The following is a 27,215-nucleotide window of genomic DNA, read 5'->3' as shown; positions in this document are numbered from 1 at the left end:
CACAAGCTGCCTGTGTGAAGAGTTCAACAGCACTCTGAAGAAAGCCGTAGCCGTGTGTAATCATTTGTGTTTGTTGAGGCTGAAGGCAACTTATGAGAATGAGGGGGGGGTCAGGAATTGTTGAACCACGCCGTCATTTTGAACTTCAGTATTTTGAGCTAAAGCCTTCGGGATATTTTTAGTCCTACTTTGATGCATATTTGGTGTTGAAACATTTGTGACTGTAAACACAGACAAAACAGAGATGATGAAAAATATCTGCCAAAATGTCTCAATTCAACCCATGTTGCCAGGGCAACAAACTCCTATAAGTCAAAACTACCGCCAGAATAATTTTCTTCTCTTGATAGAATCAAGCATCACTGGTTGTTTATGGAGCCACATTTAAGCTCTGTTCCTTCCTGTCTATACACTGTAGGCAACTGACTTCTGAAGCAGCTGACTGACCAAAATGGAACCTTTTAAGGTACTTATTTTGAATGCTCTATATGCACACTAGCATTCAAAAGTTTTTTTTTTAAAGGATGCATTAAATTTACCAAAAGTGTCAGTAAAGACTTTTGCTGTCACAAAAAAAAATAATAATAATCTGTAACACTTGACAAAAGCTCTTATTTGTTAACAGTAATGTATTAACTAACATTAACTAAAAATGAGCAATACATTTATTACAATATTTATTAATCTTTGTTCATATTAATAAAAATCCAGCTGTTCGTTGTTCATGTTAGTTCACAGTGCATAAACTGTTTACAAATACAATACATGAACTAAGATTAATAAATGCTGTTGAATTATTGTTAATTCTTAGCTAATGAAACCTTATTGTAAAGTGTTACCAAAAAATTTATTTTTCAAATAAATGCTTTCCTCAAAAATATTAAGCAAAGTAATAATCAAAGGAATAAATTATATTTTAAACCATTATTTTAAGGTGCAATAATAGTAATAATAATAATAATAATATTATTATATATATATATATATATATATATATATATATATATCCACAATTACTGGGACACCCCTCCAAATCATTGAATTCAGGTGTTCCAATCACTTCCATGGCCACAGGTGTATAAAATCAAGCACTAGGCATACAGACTGCTTCTACAATCATTTGTGAAAGAATGAGTCGCTCTCAGGAGCTCAGTGAATTCAAGCGTGGTACCGTGATAGGTTGCCACCTGTGCAATAAGTCCATTTGTGAAATTTCCTCACTACTAAATATTCCACGTTCAACTGTTAGTGGTATCATAACAAAGTGGAAGATTGGGAACAACAGCAACTCAGCCACAAAGTGGTAGGCCACGTAAAATCACAGAGCGGGGTCAGCGCATGCTGAAGCTCACAGTGGGCAGAAGTCGCCAACTTTCTGCAGAGTCAATAGCTACAGACCTCCAAACTTCGTGTGCCAGGAGAACGGTACTTGCCTGACTGCATTGTGCCAAGTGTAAAGTTTGGTGGAGGGGGGATTATGGTGTGGGGTTGTTTTTCGGGGGTTGGGCTTGACCCTTAGTTCCAGTGAAAGGAACTCTTAATGCTTCAGCATTCCAAGACATTTTGGACAATTTCATGCTCCCAACTTTGTGGGAACAGTTTGGGGATGGCCCCTTCCTGTTCCAACATGACTGCGCACCAGTGCACAAAGCAAGGTCCATAAAGACATGGATGAGCGAGTTTGGTGTGGAGGAACTTGACTGGCCTGCACAGAGTCCTGACCTCAACCCGACAGAACACCTTTGGGATGAATTAGAGCGGAGACTGTGAGCCAGGCCTTCTCGCCAACATCACTGCCTGACCTCACAAATGCGCTTCTAGAAGAATGGTCAAAAATTCCCATAAACACAGTCCTAAACCTTGTGGAAAGACTTCCCAGAAGAGTTGAGGCTGTTATAGCTGCAAAGGGTGGGCCAACTCCATATTAAACCCTACGGATTAAGAATGGGATGTCATTAAAGTTCATGTGCATGTAAAGGCAGGCGTCCCAAAACTTTTAGCAATATAGTGTATATATAGTCAAACCAAAATGTATTCAGACATCTTGAACATTTCATTCATTAATACAGTTTATTCACTATAGTTTAAAAAAAAATGGTAATAAAATATGACAAGATCTCAGAGTTAAACTATGTAGGAAAAAATTAATCTTAATTATATCAGATAACACATAAGCAAAACATGGTCAGGTCAAAGTGTCTGAATAATTTTTGGTTCCAAATTTGTATCAGTTTTACTGGTAGTCCACTGTATGGAGAATTTTTGGGTATAATATGTCACAGTTTACTTTATTTTGCTATCCTCACTTACAAAATGTATATATATATATATATATATATATATATATAAAAAGACAGCAACACCATATGGAAACTTATTTCTGCCACAGAATAAAAAAAAAAGTCATTGTGTTTTTTTTTTCTCACAGTCCGCAATTGCAAGTTATGGAGTCAGAATTATGGGATATAAACTTGCAAATGTGAAAAAAAAACAAAAAAAAACAGAATTGTCAGATAAAAGTAACTATTTTTATTCCCTGGCTGATACAAAGTTCAATAATACTTTGACATGGATTAAACCGCACATAAACATAGACAACATACTCTATTTAATTTAGACTATATTAGAACTTTTTTTTTTTTTTTTTGATTGAATTATTAGCATATTTTAATATACTTTTTCCTTCTGGCTTTGTCAATCATCTTAGATGAATTTCTTAGATGACAAAAGGTTTTGAAACGGAGCCCAAATGGGTTTGTGTCTGTACACAGAAAATGACATCTGTGACAAGTTGTGGCATTTGCAAGACTACTGAGAAAAGCAGGTTCTTGTCTGTTTTTTCGTTTTTTTAAAAGTTGAATATTTATTTATATATTTTTAGTTCAGGGCTATTGACAAGAAGGTTGCTAGTTCAGTCGTGCAGAAGCAAACAATTACACACCAGTATTGTGCCCTTGAACAAGACACTTTACCCTAGGATACTCCAAACAGAATGACCCTGTGAAAAAAAGACCTTCTGTAAAACTCACTATATAAAAGACCCATGTACTCACAGAGAAAATCTCAAGCTCCAATCTTATTGTCTGGCTTTACACAACTTTGAGAGTTGTAGTATTTGCAAAGCACCATGTCGCTATGATGAAAGTTTTTGAGGGAACAAAAAAAAAAAAAAAAATCACTAGATTTGGCAACATCTGTAAGACGAACTGTACACTGCACAAAGGTCTGTTGTGATTATTGATTAACGGTCTGATCTAATCGCAGTTATTTTACATAATCACAATAATTGTGCACTTAAAATTTCAATCGCTTTTTTGTCATTCAAATAAGGGAAATCCTATGGGCCTATCTTACTATAATTTCATTATTATAGTACATATAAAAAAAATAAATAAACAAATAAATAAAATGGCATTATTTTAGGTTTGAAATCTAATCTCATGACATTGCTATGTAACTGCATTTTGGCCTCACTGCAGCAGAATTCAACCATGAAAAGCCATATATCAAACAAAACATAAGCAGAAATAGAGTTTTGTCTTCGAGAAGTAAGATCAAAGGTGAAAGTCACTCTGAAACTGTACTATAAACCAAAAGCAGAATTCAAAAAAAACAAATCCATCTGGAACCCGTGAAGAGGAACACGGACGGAAACAGATGACCTACCGAGAACATTTCCTGAGGGAACTTCATCCAGTTCTTCCAGCTCGCGGCCCATCAGCAGGTAGAGGCTGTCCACGGTACAGCAGGCCATGTGGGGGACGCTGGGTAAGACATCAGCTACTGAACAACCCTCAGGAAGCTGAAGGAGAAAATGATCAACAAAAATCCCACATCAGCATTAGGACTCATATTACCAGACTGCATACGTGATAAATAGGGAACAGTGAATTGCAAAACATTACAATTAATTACAGGAAAATGATTAATTACAGAAAAATGTACAATTAATTAATTACTGTCAATCTATTAAAAAATAAGTTAAGTGCACATTTTTCTGTAATTAGTCACAATTGATTGTTGCCACTAACATTAAACATGATCCATCTATCTATCTATCTATCTATCTATCTATCTTTTTTTTTTTTCAGTTCAAATATTAATAAGTGTCAAAATCATTGCAATTTTTTTTTTTATCAAACCTTGCAGCCCTGAATCACCTTTGTTTAAGTGGATGCTTCCACTCTTAATTTGAAAACGTTCTCAATGGCTGATGACGGAGGAGTTTTATGCAAATTCGTCTCTGATTCTTCAATGAATGTCTCAGTTGTATGAGTCTTATAATAGTTTCTCGGTAATAATGTAATAATTAGCTCCGGACAGCTCAAACATGAGGAAATTAATTGGATATGAACCCGAACGAGTCAGTTCATTTACCCGAGTTCAAGTTCACCAGGGTTAAGGATTATTAATTGTGTGATGATTATGTTATGAATTGCATTAATTCTTGGATAAGGAAACCGTCTGCAGTTATTAAGACAGACAAACAGCTGCTCACCACTCTGAGAGCCAGTGACGGATCGTATTTGGGTCCGAGCACAAACACCTTTTGGCCTTTTCTGACGACACCGCTGTAGACTCGTGCAAAGGCCACAAAATGCTCTTTGTTATCCTCCTCCGATGCAGTTCTGACCGAAAGAGCCTCTGTCTGCACACACAGAGCATCTGCAGACCATACAACCATACAAAATAAAGCTGATGAATAATTCAGAGTAAATATACAAGATTCTATTATGCCTTTTTACATTTTCATCTTTAGTGTGTAATGTTGCTGTTTGAGCATGCAAAAAGGTCTGCAAAGTTACAAAGCACAAAATTTGCCTCCAGCGGGAGTTCTTCTCGATATTAGTGTCACTGTTTCTGAACTCCCTGAAACGCCTCATTGTAGTCTTGAGTTCTCTTCCGGGAACGGATACGTCACAATATTCCTAATTTAAAGGGGATCTATAATGCCCCTTTCACAAGATGTAATAAGCCTCTGGTGTCTCCAGAATGTGTCTGTGAAGTTTCAGCTCAAAATACCCCACAGATCATTTATTATAGCTTGTCAAATTTGACCCTATTTGGGTGTGAGCAAAAACACACCGTTTTTGTGTGTTTCCATTTAAATGCAAATGAGCTGCTGCTCCCCGCCCCCTTTCCAGAAGAGGGCGGAGCTTTAGCAGCTCACGCTTCGGTTGCTCAACAACAACAAAGCTGGAGAATCTCACGCAGCCAAAATGAGGATTGTCAGTAACTGTGTTCAGGCCTTACATTGTTCAAACCGGAGTCGACACTGATGGAGAGACTCAGGAAGAAGTTACAACTTTCAGAATGAAACTGGACGTTTCTGAATGGTTAGTGGATAAATTTATGTAGTTGCTGTGGAGTTGATTCAACTCATCGACTAGCATGTGCCGTCATGTTAATCTTTTGTGCAAATCCAGCGTTGAATTGACCCTCGTTTGTGAAGCAGTCCGGCGTAAAATGACGGCATGGTAACAACACTCTACTACAACAACTCTTCCTCTTCTCTAAAGCAGCCCAACATGTTGCGTGTTCTCGGGGGTGGAGTTTATGTAAATTTTGGGGTTTGTGATGTCACTAACCCAGGAAGAAGCTCGTGGTAGTCCCTACCAGCCGTTTGTTGTAGTCCTTAAACAGAATTTTTTAAAAGAAAATATCTCCCTTTACATTGAACTTTGAGCGTCGTAACTTTGCAGATGTTGTTTATGCTCAAACAGCAACATTACACACTAACTAAAACTTAAAAAACTTAAAAAAGTGAAATCATAATCAACCACCCCTTTAAATAATTCCCACCCAAGGCATTTGCAAGATAAAAAAGGATTGAGGCCGAATTGAGCTAGTTAGTAGTTTGTTGAAACTTGTGGTTATGGAAAGGGGCGGGACATTTCCCAAACACACTTGAAGCGATTGACCAATCACAACACACTGCTCCAGCGAATCAATCAGAGCACAATGAAGCAGGGGCTTCATAGAGACAGGAACTAAACAGAGCGTTACTGACAGACTGGAAAGAGTGGAGCTGCAACAAAGTAAAGTATGTGCAAAATAATGTTTTTGAACATTCAAACACGAAAACTTATTCTAGTAGACCCTAATATATAAAAACATTGTAAAAGGTCATAATTTAAATGATGTCCCCAGGTACAGTCAAATAAATGAACATACCATGATAATTTTACGCCTCTTTTACTCATTCACTGTCACACACACATCATTAAACAGATGCAGTTCTTGCCTGTGACGCTACCGGTGGCCGGGGCTGCTGGGGTCGAAGTACCTCCAGCATCAGCTGACCCGGGGCTATCTGCACTCTGATTGGCAGCTTGTCTCTCGGCGTGCCGCTGCCTGGCCAGTTCTCTTCTCTGGGCGATCTCCTCCTGAGTCAACGGCCTGAAGGTACGAAAACATCACAAATCATAATGCACGGTTATGAACCACAGAAACCTGAGCACTTGGCAAGAACACAGCTGGACAGTGGGCTACAGTGTTTTCTGTGCACAGGTCACCTGTTTCTTAATAAACTGGTCAACCTCTCAAATGCAAATGTGTGATATGCTCATCTAGAGTACTGTGTGCTAATTGGAGAATGATTAATTCTCATTAATTACAAGTATGCCATTTCTTAAACTCAGAAATCAGATCACTGCACAACTTTTATTTCACTTTACAGCACATTATTATTCCAATGCCAAATATACTGATAATGCAGTTATCAGCATTCACAACATACAATGTTTTAGCCTGTATTTAGTGTCAAATAAAATTAAATAATTCACTCTAAAAAATGCTGGGTTAAAAACAACCCAAATTGGGTTGAAAATGGACAAACCCAGCGATTGGGTTAAATGTTTGCTCGACCTGCTGGGTAGTTTTAGTTAACTCAACTATTGTTTAAAAATGACTGCATTACTTGCTTAAAATGAACCCAAAGTATGTTGAAAATTAACATTTATTAATATGTTTAATGAATAATAATTAAACAAACATTTATTAAATTGCTTACTAATAAATGTTCACCTTTTGATGATTATTGTTGCCTCTAGTAATTATGAGCCTGATTTTTAATTTCCAACCTATTTTGGGTTCATTTTACACCAGCCATATAGTCATTTTTAAACAATATTTGGGTTAAATAAAACTGCCCAGCATGCTGGTCAAACATTTAACCCAACCACTGGGTTAAAACAAACCAATCGCTGGGTTTGTCCATTTACAACCCAGTATTTTTTAGAGTGTTCATTTAACATGCAAAATAAATGATTTTAAAAGTTATTTTTGACCAGTATATGTAACGTAAAATCTTAAATTACTGAAAAAAGCCAAGACGAGCAGTTTTTTGCACCAGCTATTATCGCAGACATTCAATTTCAAAAGCAAAGATAAGTGAACAGATTCAATATTTCGATTTCAAAAAGAGGCCGACATTCCATTACAAGAACAAAAAGGAGCTGCAGACAAGCTTAAATAGAACACCGAACTCTTACAATTGTTCGACTTGGAGATATAAATCTCTAACTGCTCAAAGTCAAACTGGCTCAGTTCTCAACAAACCAGAAATGTACCAAAGAGTTACCATAGCTTGAAACTAGCCAACATCAAGCACTAATAATGCACTTTTATGCTCCTAAGCAGCAGATCCAAGAGAAGATTTAAACCATGTTTGCCTCCAAATTGCTGCCACATATATTAAGGACCCATCTAATGCAGAGTGATGGCTTCATCTGAGGAGATGACAGATGAACCATTGTTACAGACTATAAACAAATCGCTGAGAGGAACCTAACAGCCAACAACTGTGACTTATTTCGCTTTACATCTAAATATAGATCCTATGCTGTTACACGGCATACTTTCTGTAATTGGTTGGAAGATATTACCAGTGAAATGATTGAATGTGGAGTTCATCAAGTTTACTTTTTATGACTCTGCAAAACACCTGCCAAACAAGCTGTAACTGGTAACAAAAGTTTCAGCTCAGAATTGACCGAAGCGATGCGTGTGGTATGACTCAACAGAGTTATGATTCTTTAGAATCAATGATTCGGACAGTTCATTCCTTCCCATACAGCATTTGAGGGTGTCTGAAACTGTAAATACAGTAAACACTGATCGTCAAACTAAATGTAACCCTGGACCACAAAACCAGTCATAAGTCGCACGGGTATATTTGTAACAATAGCCAACAATACATTGTATGGGTCAAAATTATCGATTTTTCTTTTATGCCAAAAATCATTAGGATATAAGTTAAGATCATGTTCCATGAAGATAATTTGTAAATTTCCTACCGTAAATATAACAAAAATTTATTTTTGTAAGTAATATGCATTACTAAGGACTTCATTTGGACAACTTTAAAGGCGATTTTCTCAATATTTAGATTTTTTTGTACCCTCAGATTCCAGATTTTCAAATAGTTGTATCTCGGCCAAATATTGTCCTATCCTAACAAACCATTCAATGGAAAGTTAAAAAAAATGACCCTTATGACTGGTTTTGTGGTCCAGGGTCACAAATATTATACGAGTTATTTTATTTTATATTTATTTTGTGAGAATGTGTTATTTTCTAAAATAAAATAAAAGAAAAGAAAAAAGAAAAACTCATACAGGTTTGGAACAACTTGAGGGTGAGTAATGATAAGATATTATAATTTTACATATCTTTCTTATTTGACATGCAATAACTCAGGAAGGAAATAAGGTAGGAGGAAAATTCTTTTTGGTGAAGTTCAAATTTTGTGGCGATAGTAATCAAAAGTTACAGCATTTAGAATCAAGGTAGCCTTTTTGTTTAGTCCTTGCCACCGAGAAGGCATTTTTAAAATTGTTTGTCCTCCATGAGGAATATCTTGTGATCGACACAGTGGATTATGTTTTTTGTTTTTTTTATGTATTATGATTTTGGACTCATTTCAATCGGGAGCATCCACTGTAAGTAATGATGTGCCATTTTCCGATATCGGAGCATGTTTCATGAAGTTACGAGCAAAAAATGTCACATGAAAGCTACATTTGATTTTACTTAGCTACATGTGCGCCTGTGGAGTTTTATGTGTCGTAACTCTGAGAGGAATATCTTGTGTTTGACGCAATGGATTATATGGATTTTGGACTCATTTTAATTGTAAGAATCTGCTGTAAATAACATGTAGTGCTCGCTGCAGAGCATAATGACCTCCAGCTCTACCTCTCTGGAGCTCAAGGGTGGAGCATAACCTGTTTAATGGGTGGAGAGATAGGGTTATGGGTAGGGTTAAGGTGTTGTTGGGGGATGCAGCTCCACCCATCATGCCCACAGTAGGTCAAGAGAGAAGGAGCTGGAGCTCCAGAGAGGGGGAGCTGGAGGTTATGGCTCTGCAGTGAGTAGCCTCTCGTAAATAATGATGTTTCTCCACAAATTTCCACAATCGGAGCATGTTTCATGAATTTACGAGCGAAAACATGACATAAATGCTGCACCGTATGTGCGGGGCTTCATGTACAAAAACTCGCTCAAGTTTAGTCAAAGCCCAAAACAATTATGCTTCTTGTATTCTACTTTGTGAGACCTTTCAAACGACATACGACACATGACTATCTGAGCTGTATGATGTTTTTGACACATTGCAGTAAATAGTACAAAAAAATATTTCATAAATTATGACTTTTTTTTATTTATCAGCAAATAACTCAGCACTACTTAGGAGTTAATCAAATTGGCTAACTGGCATTGCAAAGTTCAGACTCTAAGCTTTCAAATGACACCTATTTTGTGTTGATCAAGGCAGTAGTTTTGAAAAATATTATTATTATAATTTTTTTTGCAGCTAGGTGGCGCTTGAGAGTGGTACACTTCGTTTTAGAGGGATAAAAATGGTTAGATGCATTAAAAAGCTGAGTTTCTAAGCTTTAAAATGATACTTATTTGTGTTATTCAATTCAGTGGTTGTGGTACACTTCAGGTTTAAGGGGTTAATTATTTTTGATTTACCATCCCATCATGCTGTAGAAAGGGTGCAAATGTGGTTACTTTCAGTTTATAGAATGTTACATGATTGTTAATGATTAAAAATTGTTTTTTACTACAGGGAATTAAATACCAGATGGGATTTGTGTCTTTAATGGTAGGAAAAAGTGATGGTACATAGCATACCTTATTCATGGAAAGTGTTGGCTGTAACTTCAGAGCTGTAAACAAATCTAGTTATGATGATTTTAGAGAACACTGTCATGATGAAATATTAATTACAAGTTTGGGGTGCATAAATTACATTAAAACAGGATACAGTCCAGAGGAAAACCTCAAGTCCTCTACTTCAAAAACTATTGTTTTTTAAAAAAAAAAACAATTGTGAATTTTACCATAAATAAACTGATTTGGGTCTTAATTACACTTTTTACCCAGTTTCCCCCCTTTGACTTCCGCTCCATTACTGCTTCAATCATGTTGCGTGTCTCAAGTGCTTTATATCAGTCCTTCTCCGAATCAGCACGTTTTCCTTTTCAAAGGTCTAAATGTGTCACTTATTGGCAATAATGGAAACAGCATGAAGCTCGTTTACAAGCTCGGCCACTGTGGTCATGAAGTAATGGGTACAGAACCTTACGGCAAAGTCTTTAAAAACCACAAGCAGGATTGTTTTTTAATACCCTCAAAGGGAGAAAAAAAAGATGATAGAGGAATGGAAATATAAATTGTTTCTAAATCTGAACACACAAAACACATAATCTACTCGCAAAACACACTTCATCAGTTTTCAGCGTGCAAGATGTTAAACTACAGATGTTTTCCATTGGAAACCATTGTTAAGATATCTACATTTACACTAATTAGATTTATGTCTGCAACATATAAATAACTGATGGACTCAAAAAAAAGCCAGGTTCAAATCTGACCAATCTCCACTGTTCTGTCTCATAAAGGCAAAAAATAAAATAATATTTTTATATATAATGTACACATACAGTACACATACCTACAAGTTCCATTAAACGATCAAAATATAAAGAAATATTTTACTTTTTTACATTTAATATGAAGGGGAAAAAAACACTAAAGGTTAAGGTATTAATCTGACAAAATGTATGTAGAAAAATGCATAGAAAATCAAAAAGCTCACAGGAAAAAGCACACACTGAATACAATATAATCATTTATTAATATTAATATTCATGTTGTCCTCTCTTGTTTTTGCATGTGTTCATATTTTCTTTGTATGACAAAAAAAATTATGATGACACAATTTGGCATATTTCTGTGTTATCACAAATGAAACAAGCACAACTACACAATATTCTGACAAAATCTTTAACCAAATAAAGTGTGAAGATGTCATTTTTCCTAGGCTGGACATCACTTTTGGACACTATTGTACATTAACATTTGAAAGGTTACATAAACTCATTGGGCTTCTATATAGAAACCTAATGTTTTTGACTAAATTTTAAAGAAGGCTTTATGCCAAAAAGGTTCTATATAAGGAGAAATTTCTTAAATTATTGTATAATACTTCCATATTTAACTGATTATTTAAATTTTTCAAGTGATATAGTGTGTTTACGGGGTGTTTAATTGATAAAATTTCATTAACATTACAAATTAATTTAAAAATAATTAATTAAACTAAATCCATAAGATCCCATGAAGTGCCTGACAGAACCCTTCAGGATTCTATATAGAACCTTCTATTTTTAAAGAAACCTTGCGATTCCGATGAGTAACACTGTTTATTGCATAATCATCAACGTATTTGGAACATCTATGTCTGTGCATGTGAAATTACAGCCCAACCAATTTTCTGCCTACCGACTGCCTTGTGCCATTAATAAAAGCCCCCAGCACCAGCAGCCAATCAGGCGAGCCAACATATTAGCGTTCCACGCGGGGCATGTGTAAGAGTGGCTGACAACACTCCCACACGCCAAACCTCATACCACACACACACACACACACACTGACCCAAATTGATCATTGCTATGGCAACCCCAAAGGTGGAGGAATGCATTTGTGCTTTGCAGGTTTCCTGATGCAGTTCATTCAATTGGAAAAAAGGAGAGAAAAAATAGCAGACTTGACCTGAGTATATGTCAGGAATGTACGCCATTCAATTCCTCGAAGTGAACTGAGGTGACTGGTGGGATGCAAATCTGAACTGAAGAATGTAAAGAATATTTTTTAATGTTCAAATAGAGCAAAATATATTTTTGAAATTACTAAACGTTCAAAAGTTTGGAGTCGGAAAGAAGTTTTCATGTTTTGCTCAAAAAGGCTGTATTTAATAAATACAGTAAAAACAGTTATATTGTGACATATTATTACAATTTAAAATAACTGTTTTCCATTTTATTATATTTTAAAATGTAATTTTTGTCCTGTAATGGCTGTCAGGTTTGGGTAAAGGGATGAGACGAGGACTCAAGAATACAGATATGGGCTTTTTATTAATCAAAAAATAAAACAAAACAAACAAAAACTACCCTGTGGGAGAAAACATGACTGGCTGGACTGGATAAGACAAGGCAGGACAAGGCTGGAAACAACAGGGAACAGGTCAACATAAAAAAATCTGGAAATCTTCATATATAGGAATTCTATTCAGACTATAAGTCAGTCTACACTGGGTTGAAAATGGACAAACCCAGCAATTAGGTTGTTTTAACCCAGTGGTTGGGTTAAATGTTTGCCCAACCTGCTGGGTAGTTTTATTTAACTCAACTATTGTTTAAAATGACTGTATTGCTCACTTAAAATGAACCCAAAGTAGGTTAGAAATTAACATTTATTAATATCTTTAATAAATGAACATTTATTAATAAGTTTAATGAATAACAATTACACAATAAACATCTATTAAATTGCTTATTAATAAATGTTCACCTTCTGATTATTATTCTTGCCTATAGTAATTATGTGTCTGATTTTTAATTTCAAACCTATTTTGGGTTCATTTTAAGCCAGACATATATTAATTTTAATTTTAAACAATAGTTGAGGTAAATAAAACTAACCAGCACGTCGGGCAAACATTTAACCCAACCACTGGGTTTGTCTATTTTCAACCCAACTTGGGTTGTTTTTAACTCAGCATTTTTAAAGTGTATAATAATAATTAATAATAATTTGTTACATTTATATAGTGCTTTTCCGGATACTCAAAGCGCTTTACATATGAAAGGGGGAATCTCCTCAACCACCACCAATGTGCAGCATCCACCTGGATGATGTGACGGCAGCCATATTGCAACAGAACAGCCACCACACACCAGCTTATGGTGGAGAGGAGATTGAGTGATGAAGCCAGTCAGTATATATGGGGATGATTAGGAGGCCATGATGATGAACCGAGGCCAATGGGACTTTTTATGACCACAGAGAGTCAGGACCTCAGTTTAAAATCTCATCCGAAGTACGGTATAGTGTCTCCATCACTATACTTGGGCGTTAGGACCCACACAGACCACAGGGTGAACGCCCCCTGCTGGCCTCACTAACACCTCTTTCAGCAGCAACCTAGTTTTCCCAGCAGGTCTCCCATACAGGTACTAATCAGACTCAGCCCTGCTTAGCTTCAGTGGGCAACCAGTCCTGGGCTACAAGGGATTTTCAGTAAATACTTCATGACAACAAAAACATAAAATCTCTTATTGCTACGCAAAAGAATAAAAAAAATAAAAAATAAAAAAAAAATCATATTCCCTCATGCAAACCGAGTTAAAAAAAAAAAGTTCTTTTGAAAGTATACCCATACTCCTCCTGGCATGTCTCATATGAGCTCAGAGTTCGAAAACTCACAAAACGAACCTGAACAGAAGCTTCTATCAAATCAAGACGAAAGATTGCTGCTTATGCCAAAGTCTCCCTCCAGCGCAGGATATCTGGGTTTGCTTAAATAACACTGTTTTGATATGTAAAGGCTGAAACGGTGCCTTTGAAATGGGGGTCGGGGTATAACGCTAGCAGCTGCTTCCATCGTAACTTTTCAAGCTGAAATCTGAGATGCATCTTGGTCTAAACGAACGCTTTACGTCCGTTTTCTCAGCCTCTTTATGTTTTCAATGCCCCTTTATCAGTTCACTCTAAAGGGTCAAAGGTCACCTGATGTGGGACTGTCTACATTCGTTTGATGGTATCAGGCTCCCTCGCTACGCTAATGTGCTTATGGACGATCACATTTAGATATGGTGTTTTGAAAGAAAATATGGAGGGAAAACTCATTTACAAGCTAAAAGCTGTAGTCACAAAAGATGATGTCATCCTCTAGACCTAGACGCACCTCCCCCACACTTCATTTGCAGCAGAAATGCTTGCGGAGCCAAGAAAAACAAATATATGGGTGTTTCTTTATCTGTTTCTGTATCTTTATCTTTATCTATATATATATATCTATATCTATCTATCTATCTATCTATATATATACACAGTCAAACCAAAATTTATTCAGACATCTTGAATATTTCATTCATTAATACAGTTTATTCACTATAGTTAAAAAAAAAAAAATGGTAATAAAATATGACAAGATCTCAGAGTTAAACTGTGTCAGAAAAAAATTAATCTTAATTATGTCAGATAACACATAAGCAAAACATGGTCAGGTCAAAGTGTCTGAATAATTTTTGGATCCAAATTTGTATCAATTTTACTGTTAGTCCACTGTATGAAACATTTTTAGGTATAATATGTCACAGTTTACTTTATTTTGCTATCCTCACTTACATAAATGAACTGTAGTGTCCTTCACACACTATATCTTTATAAATGTACTATATCTATATATATTTAAAAATATAGCAAAAATCTCAAAAATGTCTGAATAATTTTTGTTTGACTATATGTGCATATATATATATATATATATATATATATATGTGCATATATATATATATATATATATATATATATATATATATATATATATATATATATATATATATACGCACACATACATACATATATATATATATATATATATATACACACACACAAACACACATATATACATATACATATATATATATAAGCAAATATTATATGCATACACACACACACAGATGACGTGTGCGTGTGTATATATATATATATATATATATATATATATATACAAACACACAAACAAACATTATCTATCTATCTATCTATCTATGTGTGTGTGTTTTCTTAAAAATACGTATATATAAATGTATGTGTGCGTGCACGTATGTGTATAAAAAATGTTTATTATGGAATTTTGCATGTAGTGTGAAATATTATTTAAACAAATTAATTTAATAATTTATATATATATATATATATAAATTAATTATTAAATTAATTTGTATATATATATATTTGTGCTGTCAAATAGATTAATTATGATTAATTTTATGGATAATTGTATGGACACTGTATGTATAATATATATATATATATATACACATATACACAAACATAATATATAAATATACACACACACAGAGTGATATTTAGCATGATTTTCTCAGCGACAAACTGATATCCAGTGATATATAGTTGCAACCAACAATATTGACTTCTAGAGCCAATTTTTGTCTAATAAATGATTTACTCATTTGCCACAGCAAATACTGATTCATGATTAATTGATTATAATTCAGTTAATTTAATAACATTACATTGAATGACAGCCTTAAATCTATACATAAAAGGCAACTGAAAAGTATCAAAAATAAATGATTAAACAAATGACAAAGGCCTGGGTAAATATATATAAGACCTTCATAAACAAAAAGAAACAGGTTGAAATAAAATCAACCATTGGGACACAGAGTGGCCGTAGTTGAAGAAACACCCGTGTGTTTGTGTCTGTGTTTGTGTTTGTGTCTGTGTGTTTGTGTTTGTGTGTGTGTGTGTGTGTGCGTGTGTGCGTGTGTGCGTGTGAAGGACAGAGACTCCACAGACATGAGACAGAAAAAAGATCATCTCAGGTCAGGAAGAAACTTTATGCCTGGATACCCTGACGCTGACTGCTTTAAGCTCGGGGAAATACATGACACAGAGAAAATGAGAGAGAGGGAACAGAAAAAGAAAACAAAGATAGCGTCTGTCTGGAGTAAAGGAGAGTGAGACGTGACTGAGTACAACAGAAAGTGAATGCAAGCAAACAATGAAGGTAGAAAGACCCACAAACACGCTGAAGAGCCACTGGGAGCCGCTCATCTCCTCTCTGAACGCCTGCAGCAGGGAGGATACGCAGGGAGTTGGCGGTCAAGGCCGAAATACGGTGGCATATTAACCGCAGCATTCTTGATTGAAGGAAACAGTATGATGTTAGACTGAATAAACAGGACTACATTACCGCGGCCCAACTCTTTTTCCGTTCATAAATCGCGCTCATCCCTCGATTACTCTAGCAGACCCAAAGGAAATGGAGTTGATCTCCACCGAGCTAGACGGCGTTCGAAACACATGGAGTAGAAGGTGTTTAAGCATCAAAAGTGTTTGGCAAGATGACGATGAGTGAAACTGACGCTTGAAACACGCTAAATTAAACGTGGCTCGATACAGTTCAATCTATCTGTCTCCTTCAGTCAGGGGAAAAGGTGTTTTGATGGTGCAGAGAAGAAAAATTACAAGGTTCCAGTTAAAATGTACAAGTGAACATGTTCGAAAGTTGAAGGAAACTTATTCTACACTCTTAAACAATTTATAACCAAGTTTCCTGATAAAAAAAAAATGTAATTTATATTTCATGACCATTATTCACCTTTTTATAATCAAACTGCCTGTTTTAACTACTGTACCTTTAAGACTTCTGTATATAAAATACCTCTGTTATGATTCACTGACAGCATAGAGATATTAAGTCATAATTATGACATAAAAACTGGAATTTATGACAAAAGTTGAAATTATGACATAAGCACATATTATGAGATAAAACAGCATAAGATATAAAAGTAGAAATTACGACATAAGGCCACAATTGTGAGAAATACATTTTAGAATAAGTTTTAATCATGAAAAAAAAAGTTGATATTATGACATAAGTCAAAATTAGTTGTATAATTATGACAAAAAATTCTACTTTGCATTTAACTTGCATAGAATATGTAGAATGTTTTGATGATGCCGAGAAGAGAAATTACAGTTATATACGTGAACATGTTCAAAAGTTAAAGGAAACCTATTCTACACTCCTAAACAATAAGTTTTCTTATATAAAAAAAAAATGTAATTTAGTTTTTAATGACCATTATTTACTCTTTTATAATCAAACTGCCTGTTTTAGCTACTGTACCTTTAAGACTTCTGTATATAAATTACCTCTGTTATGATTCGCTGACATAGAATATTAAGTCATAATTATGACAAAAAAGTGATAATTATGATACAAAAAAAGTAATAATTTATGACACAAGAACTAAACATCTTACAATAAAATGTCATAAAGCCATAATTATGACAAAAAAGTGAAAATTATGACAAAAAAGTGATCATGAGATAAAAAAAAGTCATAATTATGACACAAAAAGTAAACATTTTAGAATAAAATGTCATAAAGTCATGACAAAAGTTGAAATTATGACATATGTACATATTATGAGATAAAGTGTCATAATTAAGGTATAAAAATGAGAAATTATGACAATTGCGACAAAAACATTTTAGAATTAAATGGCACAGAGCTTCAATTATGATAAAAGTTGATATTATGACAAGTCAAAATTCGTTGTATAATTATGACAAAAAAAATCTACTTTGCATTTAATTTGCATAGAATATCTATGTGTATATGTGTATAATATTTTTTGTTTTGATGATGCAGAGAAGAGAAATGACATAGTTCTAGTTAAAATGTATGCGTGAACATGTTCAAAAGTTTATATATATATATATATATATATATATAGTTTTTCATGACCATTTGTTACCCTTTTAGCTACTGTACCTTTAAGACTTCTGTATATAAAATATCTCGGTTATGATTCGCTGATCTAGAGATATTAAATCAAAATTATGACAAAAAAGTGATAATTATGAGATACAAAAAAGTCATAATTTTGACACAAAAAGTAAACATTTTAGAATAAAATGTCATGAAGTCATGACTTAAGTTGAAATTATGACATATGTACATATTATGAGATAAAGTGTCATAATTAAGACATAAAAATAAGAAATTGCGACAATTGCGACAAAAACAATTTAGAATAAAATGGTATAGAGGTTCAATTTTGATAAAAGTTGATATTACGACATAAGTCAAAATTCCTTGTATAACTATGACAAAAAAATTAACTTCACATTTAAATTGCATAAATATAGTTGAAATTATGAAATAAGTACATATGAGATAAAATGTCATAATTAAGACATAAAATGAGAAATTATGACAATTGCGAAAAAGAATTAAATGGCACAGAGCTTCAATTATGATAAAAGTTGATGACATAAGTCAAAATTCATTGTATAATTATGACAAAAAAAAAAAATCAACTTTACTTTTAATTTGCATAGAATATCTAATGTGTATAATATGATTATGATTATTATCTTAATATCATGATACAGATTTAACGTGTTTCCCTTCAGTCCTGCATTGATTTTTACACGGCACCGCCTATGTGATAACAATACAAATTGCCTTCGTCTGCACTTTGAAAGGTCAGTGTGAAACAGGGTCAAAGTTGAAATAATCTGAACTCTGAGCATCACATTACCACGCTTGACCTGCACATAACACCTAGCTAGGGTTAACACTAGCTCGACGCTTTGCTCCATTGAGTTCAATGTGGACAAAAGTCACATCTACATAATAGAGTGTATTTTTTTATTTAAAAAAAAAAGAAAGCAAGAAAATCCTGTTTCCACGATTTGACTCCATGAACTGACTGTTTACTCTATTTATGCACATTTTTAGTATTGCAAGTGATTAATTAAATTATAGTTATTCGATATTACTTTAATTACTTTCCTGTCACATCTCTATTAACCTGTCAAATGAAGGCAAAAAGAGAAGAGTTATTTAACTTTTGAACAGCAGTTTGTCATCAGTCAGACTGTTTTTTAAAGGAATTAAACTTCTATTCAACAAAGGCCAAATTAAATTGATCAAAAGTTACAGAACATACATTCATAGTTTTACAAAAGAGTTTTATTTCAAACAAATGCTGTTCTTTTGATGTTTCTATTCATCAAAAAAATGATGAAAAAAAAAATGTATCACGGTTTCCACAAAAATATGAATTAGCACAACTGTTTTCAACATTGATAATAATCAGAAATGTTTCTTGAGCATCAAATCATCATATTAGAATGATTTCTGAAGGATCATGTGACACTGAAGACTGGAGGAATGATGCTGAAAATTCAGCTTTGATCACAAGAATAAATTACATTTAACTATATATTCAAATAGAAAGCAGTTATTTTAAATTGTAAAAATATTTAAAATTTTTACTGTTTTTACTGTATTTTACATCAAATAAATGCAGCCCTCGGTAAGCATTATAACCATAAATCTCTAACCACCTGGTCTCATTCTGGCACTTAAAGCCCATTTTTCACAATCCAACCAATTCCTGAAAGATAAAAGTTTTCCACTGAATATCCTGCTGTGCTTTGAAATACATCACATAGCAGAAGCATGTTGACTTACAGCGTTTAACCTGCTTACAGTTACCCATCTCAATACTTTGCCAAGAAAGCAACTGGTTCCAGAGCAGTGTTTCTTGCGTGTAAGTTCTGACAGTCACATGCATGTCTCTAATCACTCTTCCCGCTTTACACAAACACTGCATGGATTTTATTAGCTGCACGGCGGATCCGTCAGCTAAAGCTACACAGGAGCTCCTGCAGCCAATGAGATGCTACATGCGGCCTGCAAGGGTCTACACATGTTCCACAGCCCCCTCTATCAAAACAACACTCAGAGACAGAAGCGCCGCCGAGCGCCGTCCGGGTTCGCCCAGCCCATCTGCTTCTAATGATTAAAAGTGCAACTGTCTCTCCACCCATTAAAGTCCAGATAATTCGTTCGGCTGTCCAGTGTCACGCATACTCAGTCGACATGAAAGAGTGAGGGTGAGGTCAAAGGGTGAGAACAAAGGCCTCAAAATCATTCCAGGCTGGGCGGCAGACCAGTATATATATATGTAACGGTAAAAATGTGTCAACCAGCAGATATATCTATAGTGGGCAGGAATGATTTGTTATTTGACATGTCCTAAACAAGTCGAGACAATGAAAAATATTTATTTTCAAGAGCTGTCTGTTATATTAAATTAATAATAATGACTATTTATATATTAGTACTGGTCAAAAGTTTGGAAACATTACTATTTTTAATGTTTTTGAGTCTCTTCTGCTCATCAAGGCTGCATTTATTTGATCAAAAATACAGAAAAAACAGAAATATTGTGAAATATTTTTACAATTTAAAATAATGGTTTTCTATTTTAATATATTTTAAAATGTAATTTATTCCTGTGATCAAAGCTGAATTTTCAGCATCATTACTCCAGTCTTCAGTGTCACATGATCCTTCAGAAATCATTCTAATATGATGATTTATTATCAATGTTGTAAAGCTTAATATTTTTATAACCTGTGATACATTTTCAGGATTCATTGATGAATAAAAAGTTAAAAAAAGAACAGCATTTATTTAAAATAGAAATATTTTGTAACAATATACACTACCATTCAAAAGTTTGGGGTCAGTATATATTTTTTTAAAAGAAATTGATACTTTTATTCAGCAAGGATGAGTTAAATTGATAAAAAAAAAAAAAAGTGATAGTAAAGAATTGTTAGAAAAGATTTATATGTTTGCAACTAAAAAAAAGAAAATAAATCAAATGAGATGAAGTACCTTTCATTCACTGGATTATCCATTAATACTTGTTTTTTGCTTGTTTGTTTATCAACTATTTTTCATTGCATTTTTATCACTATACTGAGGGAAAATTAATAATACCATGATATAAGATTTTGGTCATACCGCCCACCTCTACTCCAGGCTGTCACCTACTGCAGAAGGTGAGAAGGAAGACAAAATGTGAGAACAAAAGGGCTGCAAACACCGGACAGACGAATCACGTATGGAAGTGGGTGGAATGTTTGAAAAGACACAGATGGAAACAAAGACCCACTTGACTGAATTATCTGTAACAGCACCAAATATCATTGTACACTTCCACCCGACCCGATGAATAATGGAAAATGTCTGATCCGGGGTCAGTCCAAAAGGGGGCCGTCTGCTTTTGTTCCCGTCTGCAGGCTGACTGACACACTGACTCCAGAACAAAGAGTCTGAGCAGCTCATGCCCTCAGATCTGAGGTCATACGAGGAGGCTTACGCAGCCGAGAGCGCCATCTAGTGTCTGCTCTTGGATCTGCGACAGGCATTGTTCCTCAGCACTGACACCACGTCACCTTACTTAGGAGGATGAAAACTGAAAAACATTTATTTCAGTTGAGACCAGACACAAAGGACATCAACAGGGACAGGATCGAAACAAGCAACATTACAGTAGAATATCAATTGTCATAGTCCGGCAACCAAAACATAAAAAAAGCAGCAGCACAAACTTGTGCTCGCACACATACAGTACACACACAGAGCAAGCAAGGTGCCGTATCGATCAACCGCTACATTGCTGTTTGGCCAAGGTCCATTAAGTTTGTAGAACCCAAGGGCTCTAGCAAACTTACTCAAACACACACACACACACACACACACACACACACACACACACACACACACAGAGAGAGACACACACAGACACACACACACAGATCTATTATTCAGTATCCTGGAGCTCTCGTCCTAGTCAAAAAGCCTGGGGGAATGTATACAGGATTCTTTTTGGAATTTCTCTCATCATTAGGAACCAATCTTAAAAGGATCCTATTGGGAATTCAAAGGGAATCAAATCAGATTCCCCAGGATAAACCGGAATTTTTGTACCTATTGAATAAATAGAGAGTTTTTTTTATCAGAAATCTATTCATATGGTATTGGAATGATCCTATTATAATATCAATTGCCGTTTTTAAATCCCAAAAGATTTTCTTTAAATGTCCTACTGCTCTGCAAAAGCACCACTCACACTGAGGTCAAATATGGACAGACCTAACCATTGGGTTAAAGGGGTCCTTGATTTTGATTTCACATTTTTAACTTTAGTTAGTGTGTAATGTTGCTCTTTGATCATAAACAACATCTGCAAAGTTACGACGCTTAAAGTTCAATGCAAAGGGAGATATTTTCTTTTACAGAATTCGCTGACTACAAATTTAAGGACTACAACAAACGGCTGGTAGGGACTACAATGAGCTTCTTCCCGGGTTGGTGACATCACTAACCCTTAAACTTACATAAACCCCGCCCCCGAGAACACGCAACAAATGGGGTGAGTCCATGTTGGGCTGCTTTAGAGAAGAGGAAGAGTTGTTGTAGTAGAGTGTTGTTACCATGCCGTCATTTTACGCCGGACTGCTTCACAAACGAGGGTCAATTCAACGCTGGATTTGCACAAAAGATTAACATGACGGCACATGCTAGTCGATGAGTTGAATCAACTCCACAGCAACTTCATAAATTTATCCACTAACCATTCAGAAACGTCCAGTTTCATTCTAAAAGTTGTAACTTCTTCCTGAGTCTCTCCATCAGTGTCGACTCCGGTTTGAACAATGTAAGGCTGAACACCGTTACTGACAATCCTCATTTTGGCTGCGTGAGATTCTCCAGCTTTGTTGTTGTTGAGCAACCGAAGCGTGAGCTGTTAAAGCTCCGCCCTCTTCTGGAAAGGGGGCCGGGAGCAGCAGCTCATTTGCTTTTAAAGGGACACACACAAAAATGGCGTGTTTTTGCTCACACCCAAATAGGGTAAAATTTGACAAGCTATAATAAATGATCTGTGGGGTATTTTGAGCTGAAACTTCACAGACACATTCTGGAGACACCAGAGACTTATATTACATCTTGTAAAAGGGGCATTATAGGTCCCCTTTAAATTTTTAAATTAAATATTTAACCCAACGTTTGGGTTTGTCTGTATTTGACCCACATTTTTTTAGAGTGTAGTAACTACAGCAACACTGGAGCTAAAAAAAAGTCTTTTTTATTCATTTTGATTTATTTGAAATTAATTTCACACTCTGAGCATCAGAGCACAGTTAAGACAAATTCTTTCTTCATAGTCTAGACATTTGATTTTCTTAGCATTTTGTCTTTGTTGTGCAGTAAAGCCGGGGTCCAAAATGAACGCAAGTAACAAGGTTGCTGCACACAGTTAAAGTCTAATCCTCGCTGATTTAAATTATGTGAACGACTCAAATCAAAGTCCTATAAACCATCTACAAAAGAAAACATCTGTCCTGACTCTATCCTCACAGGAAGATTTACCAGCAGACGTTTATCTATGATGCCTAAAGGCTGTTTTTCTCCAGAACACCATGTGGAGACACATATGTGGAATGTTCCTCACATTAAGTCACCAAAACAAAAATATGAAAAACAAAATCACAATGGGTCTTCATGTTTATGTGACAGGAGACAGAAACAGGCTCATTTGGTATATGATGCTGCGTGTGACAAAACAACCTTCAAGACCATTTGCTTGCTACACATATCCAGGGAAAAAGCTAAATAATCATATTGTCATAGGAGCAAAAATGTACTTAAAATAAATTTTATGTCCAGTAAGGAATATTTATCGTTGGTAAATTTTCTCAATTCACCTGTTAATAGCAGGTGTAGCAAAAGGACCTTTTGTCCAATTGGTTATTATAATAGTTTTGTGAATAGCGTTAACAGATCTAGGTATTCATATGTGTTATGCTAGATTATTATATTATATTATATTATATTATATCTCAAAAAATGAGCTTTCAGTAAGATTTTGTTTGGGTGCAGTACCAAACATTTCCACTAGATGAAATTCGTTTCCCATTCGTTTCCAATGCATCATTTTTGACCGCAAACAGTGCAAGTGTGACCTTTTCGATCATGTCTGTGATTTTTTGTTTGTGTTCACATAGCAAGTGCCAAAACCTTTACCAAGTTTCGTGCCATTTTGATGAAGTAAAAAAAATTCAAAAAACCAAAATGTAAAATAATTCGATTAAAAACAACCGAACAGCACCAGAAAGTTAGATAACTGCAGTCTTAGGATCATTAAGTCTCCAAAACTATGATCACATGCCATCTACAGAACATAACCGCAACAATACAGTCTCTCTATAACTAACATCTATCTGAAAATGAACCACACACAACATAGGAAACAGACATTGGCTTAAAATAACACACATCTGTAAGTTCAATACCTCTGTTTGTTCTGTGGCAGAGATTTGGAGTCCACGGCAAACATCTTTGACACAAAGACAATTACAGGCGCCGTCTCATCAGCTGAACAATCTAGAAATGCTACAGGGGACAAACACACAGAGCAAAAAGATTAAAAAGAGTCTTATTTAATGCCAGCAACACTAGTGTAATTGTACAATTCGGACTTTGAACACAATATGGATGGGACACGGTGTGGTCTTTTTATATGAATACGAAATCAAACTAAATTTCACACCTAAGCGGCATCAGAAATGACTTTAAAGCGTGATATTACAATCCGTAAGCCAGAATTGAGGATTTTTAATGCATGAGCTCAAAGAAACCTCAGCCTGAGGCCACACGATATTAAAAGCATCCTGCTATTACACAAACTCTTGTCGCAATTGTGTGAAGGCTGGAAAAACAAATGTCCTCTGGAAACTTTTAACACAGACGGCTACAAAAGTCAGTTAATAAACTGCAGGTTCTTCAATGCAGCACTATAGATTTCACAAAGAAACATGTTATCAAGAACCAGTATGGGGTTCTTGAGCAGCTATTTGGTTCTTTGTAGATTAAAAAAAGTTAATTTTAACTATTTTAATTATGAGGGAAGAACAAAACACTAAACTTGGTTAGGGTATTTATCTGACAAAAAAGGGCATAGAGAATCAAAAAGCTCACAGGAATAAAGCATGCATTGACTACAACATAATTAGTTACAACATAATATTATCTCTTGTTTTGCATGTGTTCATAATTTCTTTGTATGACAGCCTGGACAAAAATTATATCGGCACAATTTAGCATATTTCATTGCGTTATCATCACAAATAAAACAATTGACTCTAAACACAATGTGATTACAAAATCTTTAACAAATTTTAGATAATATTTGAATAAAGGGTGATGTCGTCAATTTTCTTAGACTGGACGCCACTTTTGGCCACTACTGTAGATGGTTTCCAAAAGAACTAGAGAATAAAAAACTCATTGTGACACATTTTGGTTCTAAATAAAATATTTATTTTTAAAAAGAATAGTTCACCCAAAAATACAAAATTCTGTCATGACGTACAGTCATATATCGCATATTAGCATTGGATGTCACTGCATTCATTTCACGTATATCGTCCCTGGAATACACAAGAGCGAAATCTGAACTTTTTTTTTCAAGGGTAACTCCTGATCATGCAGATTTCTATTGAAAAGACTGGATTTTGTCTGCAAAATAAATGAACTGGAACTACAAAATGTAACATAAAAAAAGTAAAAATGTAATTTATTATATATATATATATATATAAACGTATTAACTTTATTTATAATAGTTGCCTAGACAACATTTACCATTTTCATTTCAACTTGACATACAAAAAAAAAAAAAAAAAAAAAGATCCTAATTTACTGCTTATTAATAGTTAGTGTAGTTAAGTTTAATTTTTAAGTTTAGGTATTGGGTATGATTAAGGGATCTAGGGATGTAGAATAAGGTCATGCAGAATAAGGCATTAATATGTGCTTTATATGTACTAATAAACAGCCAATATCCTAGTAATATGCAATAAAAATAATTGCTAAGAAGAATTGGAGCCTAAACTAAAGTGTTACCAAAATTTTTACTTAAAATTAAGTAATTAAAAACAAACAAAAAAAAAAAAACCAACAACAAACACACAATTTTGTTACAAAAAAAAAAATGACAAAAAATGACAAACTTTATCTGAAATTAAAACAAAAACGGAGAATATAAACATAAAATTAATTCGAAATATGAATAAAAACTATAATAGGATCTCGATACCAAAATAACACTAGTCCACATCTTAAAGGTAGGGTAGGCAATTCGTTTTATAAACACTTTTTGTTATACTGGTTGAAACTCGCTTCACATCCTGATAACAATCAATAATAGAAGTGGTCTAAATATATAAAAAAATAAAATAAATAAATAAAAAAGTACATCTCTCTTCTGTGGAAGTCTTAGGACCAAAAAATGTCCAATGATACGATGTCCTACCTGCCTGTCAACATATGTATTTCCATATCTCCGCACACCTGCTCGCGCAGACATCAGTGCGTCATCAGTGTGTTTCATGCTATGCGGAGTTAGACAGACGTCAGTCACCGAGCGCCACAAACAAACAGCAGCACCTTTTACAGTTCCTCCTGAACAAAAACAACGAGCTTATGCTGCGTTCACGCCACGTCATAACCGCAATTACAAGATGGCAACCTGTGATGTTCTACCCAGAGCTGTTCACGTCCTCAGACTCGGATTTATGCGTTTCTATGTCAACACTATCAACGCCGAAATGAATCTGCAGCAGTCAAGTGGTACAAGTAAGAGCTCTGTAAGTTGTTATGTGCTTTAAGACATGAGGTAATTTAACACCGTCTCTTGTGAAGCTTTGCAGAATCTGCTGTGTGTGTTCATGTGTTTTGGAGGAGGTGTGGCGAGGCGAAATTGCCTACCCTACCTTTCAAGGCCGTAACCATGTTTTGAACATTGGAGGGACCAATTTTTTTTAATTCTTTTTAAAAAGCAAAAAGAAACAGAACAGTAAAGGAATTTCTAGGTCTAATTACAAATAATAGTTGCAATAGTTTGCATTAAAACATGTACACATATACTTTTATTTGTATGCCTAATACGTAGAATTCGAAAACGTTTCTTGTCTCGTCACACTTAGTTAGGAATTGCATGAATCATGTAGCCTAAATGCATATTTACAATTCAAAACAGCCATATTTGAGAAATAAGTCGAGTAGTTTGCATCACTGGATGTTACTGTCAGTCTTTTAACATTTCTATTGCAAAACACGTATTAAATCTTTTGCTATTTACATCTTACCTCACTCTCTTTCTACATTAAACTGAAGTTTCACGCTGGAATTCACGCTCTGCTTCTGTGAACAGTAAACCCCA

General features: G+C 34.8%; 1 protein-coding gene across 2 annotated transcripts in view; it reads right to left on the bottom strand.

Moving 5' to 3' along the window:
- The window catches only part of efl1 (elongation factor like GTPase 1), a 116,636-nt gene that overhangs the window by 73,061 nt on the left and 16,360 nt on the right, over positions 1 to 27,215 (bottom strand). For both annotated transcript variants that reach the window (XM_051900107.1, XM_051900108.1), the window contains exons 12-15: positions 24,286 to 24,385; positions 6,245 to 6,399; positions 4,499 to 4,665; positions 3,667 to 3,802 (exon numbers count right to left, since the gene is read on the bottom strand). In XM_051900107.1, the coding sequence (XP_051756067.1) occupies positions 3,667 to 3,802; positions 4,499 to 4,665; positions 6,245 to 6,399; positions 24,286 to 24,385 (558 nt within the window). The remainder of the gene's footprint in view (positions 1 to 3,666; positions 3,803 to 4,498; positions 4,666 to 6,244; positions 6,400 to 24,285; positions 24,386 to 27,215) is intronic.

This window comes from Ctenopharyngodon idella, chromosome 7 (genome assembly GCF_019924925.1).
Source record: "Ctenopharyngodon idella isolate HZGC_01 chromosome 7, HZGC01, whole genome shotgun sequence".
NCBI lineage: Eukaryota > Metazoa > Chordata > Actinopteri > Cypriniformes > Xenocyprididae > Ctenopharyngodon > Ctenopharyngodon idella.
The sequence above is the reverse complement of the archived record's forward strand: the minus strand, read 5'-3'. Positions and strand labels throughout refer to the sequence as shown.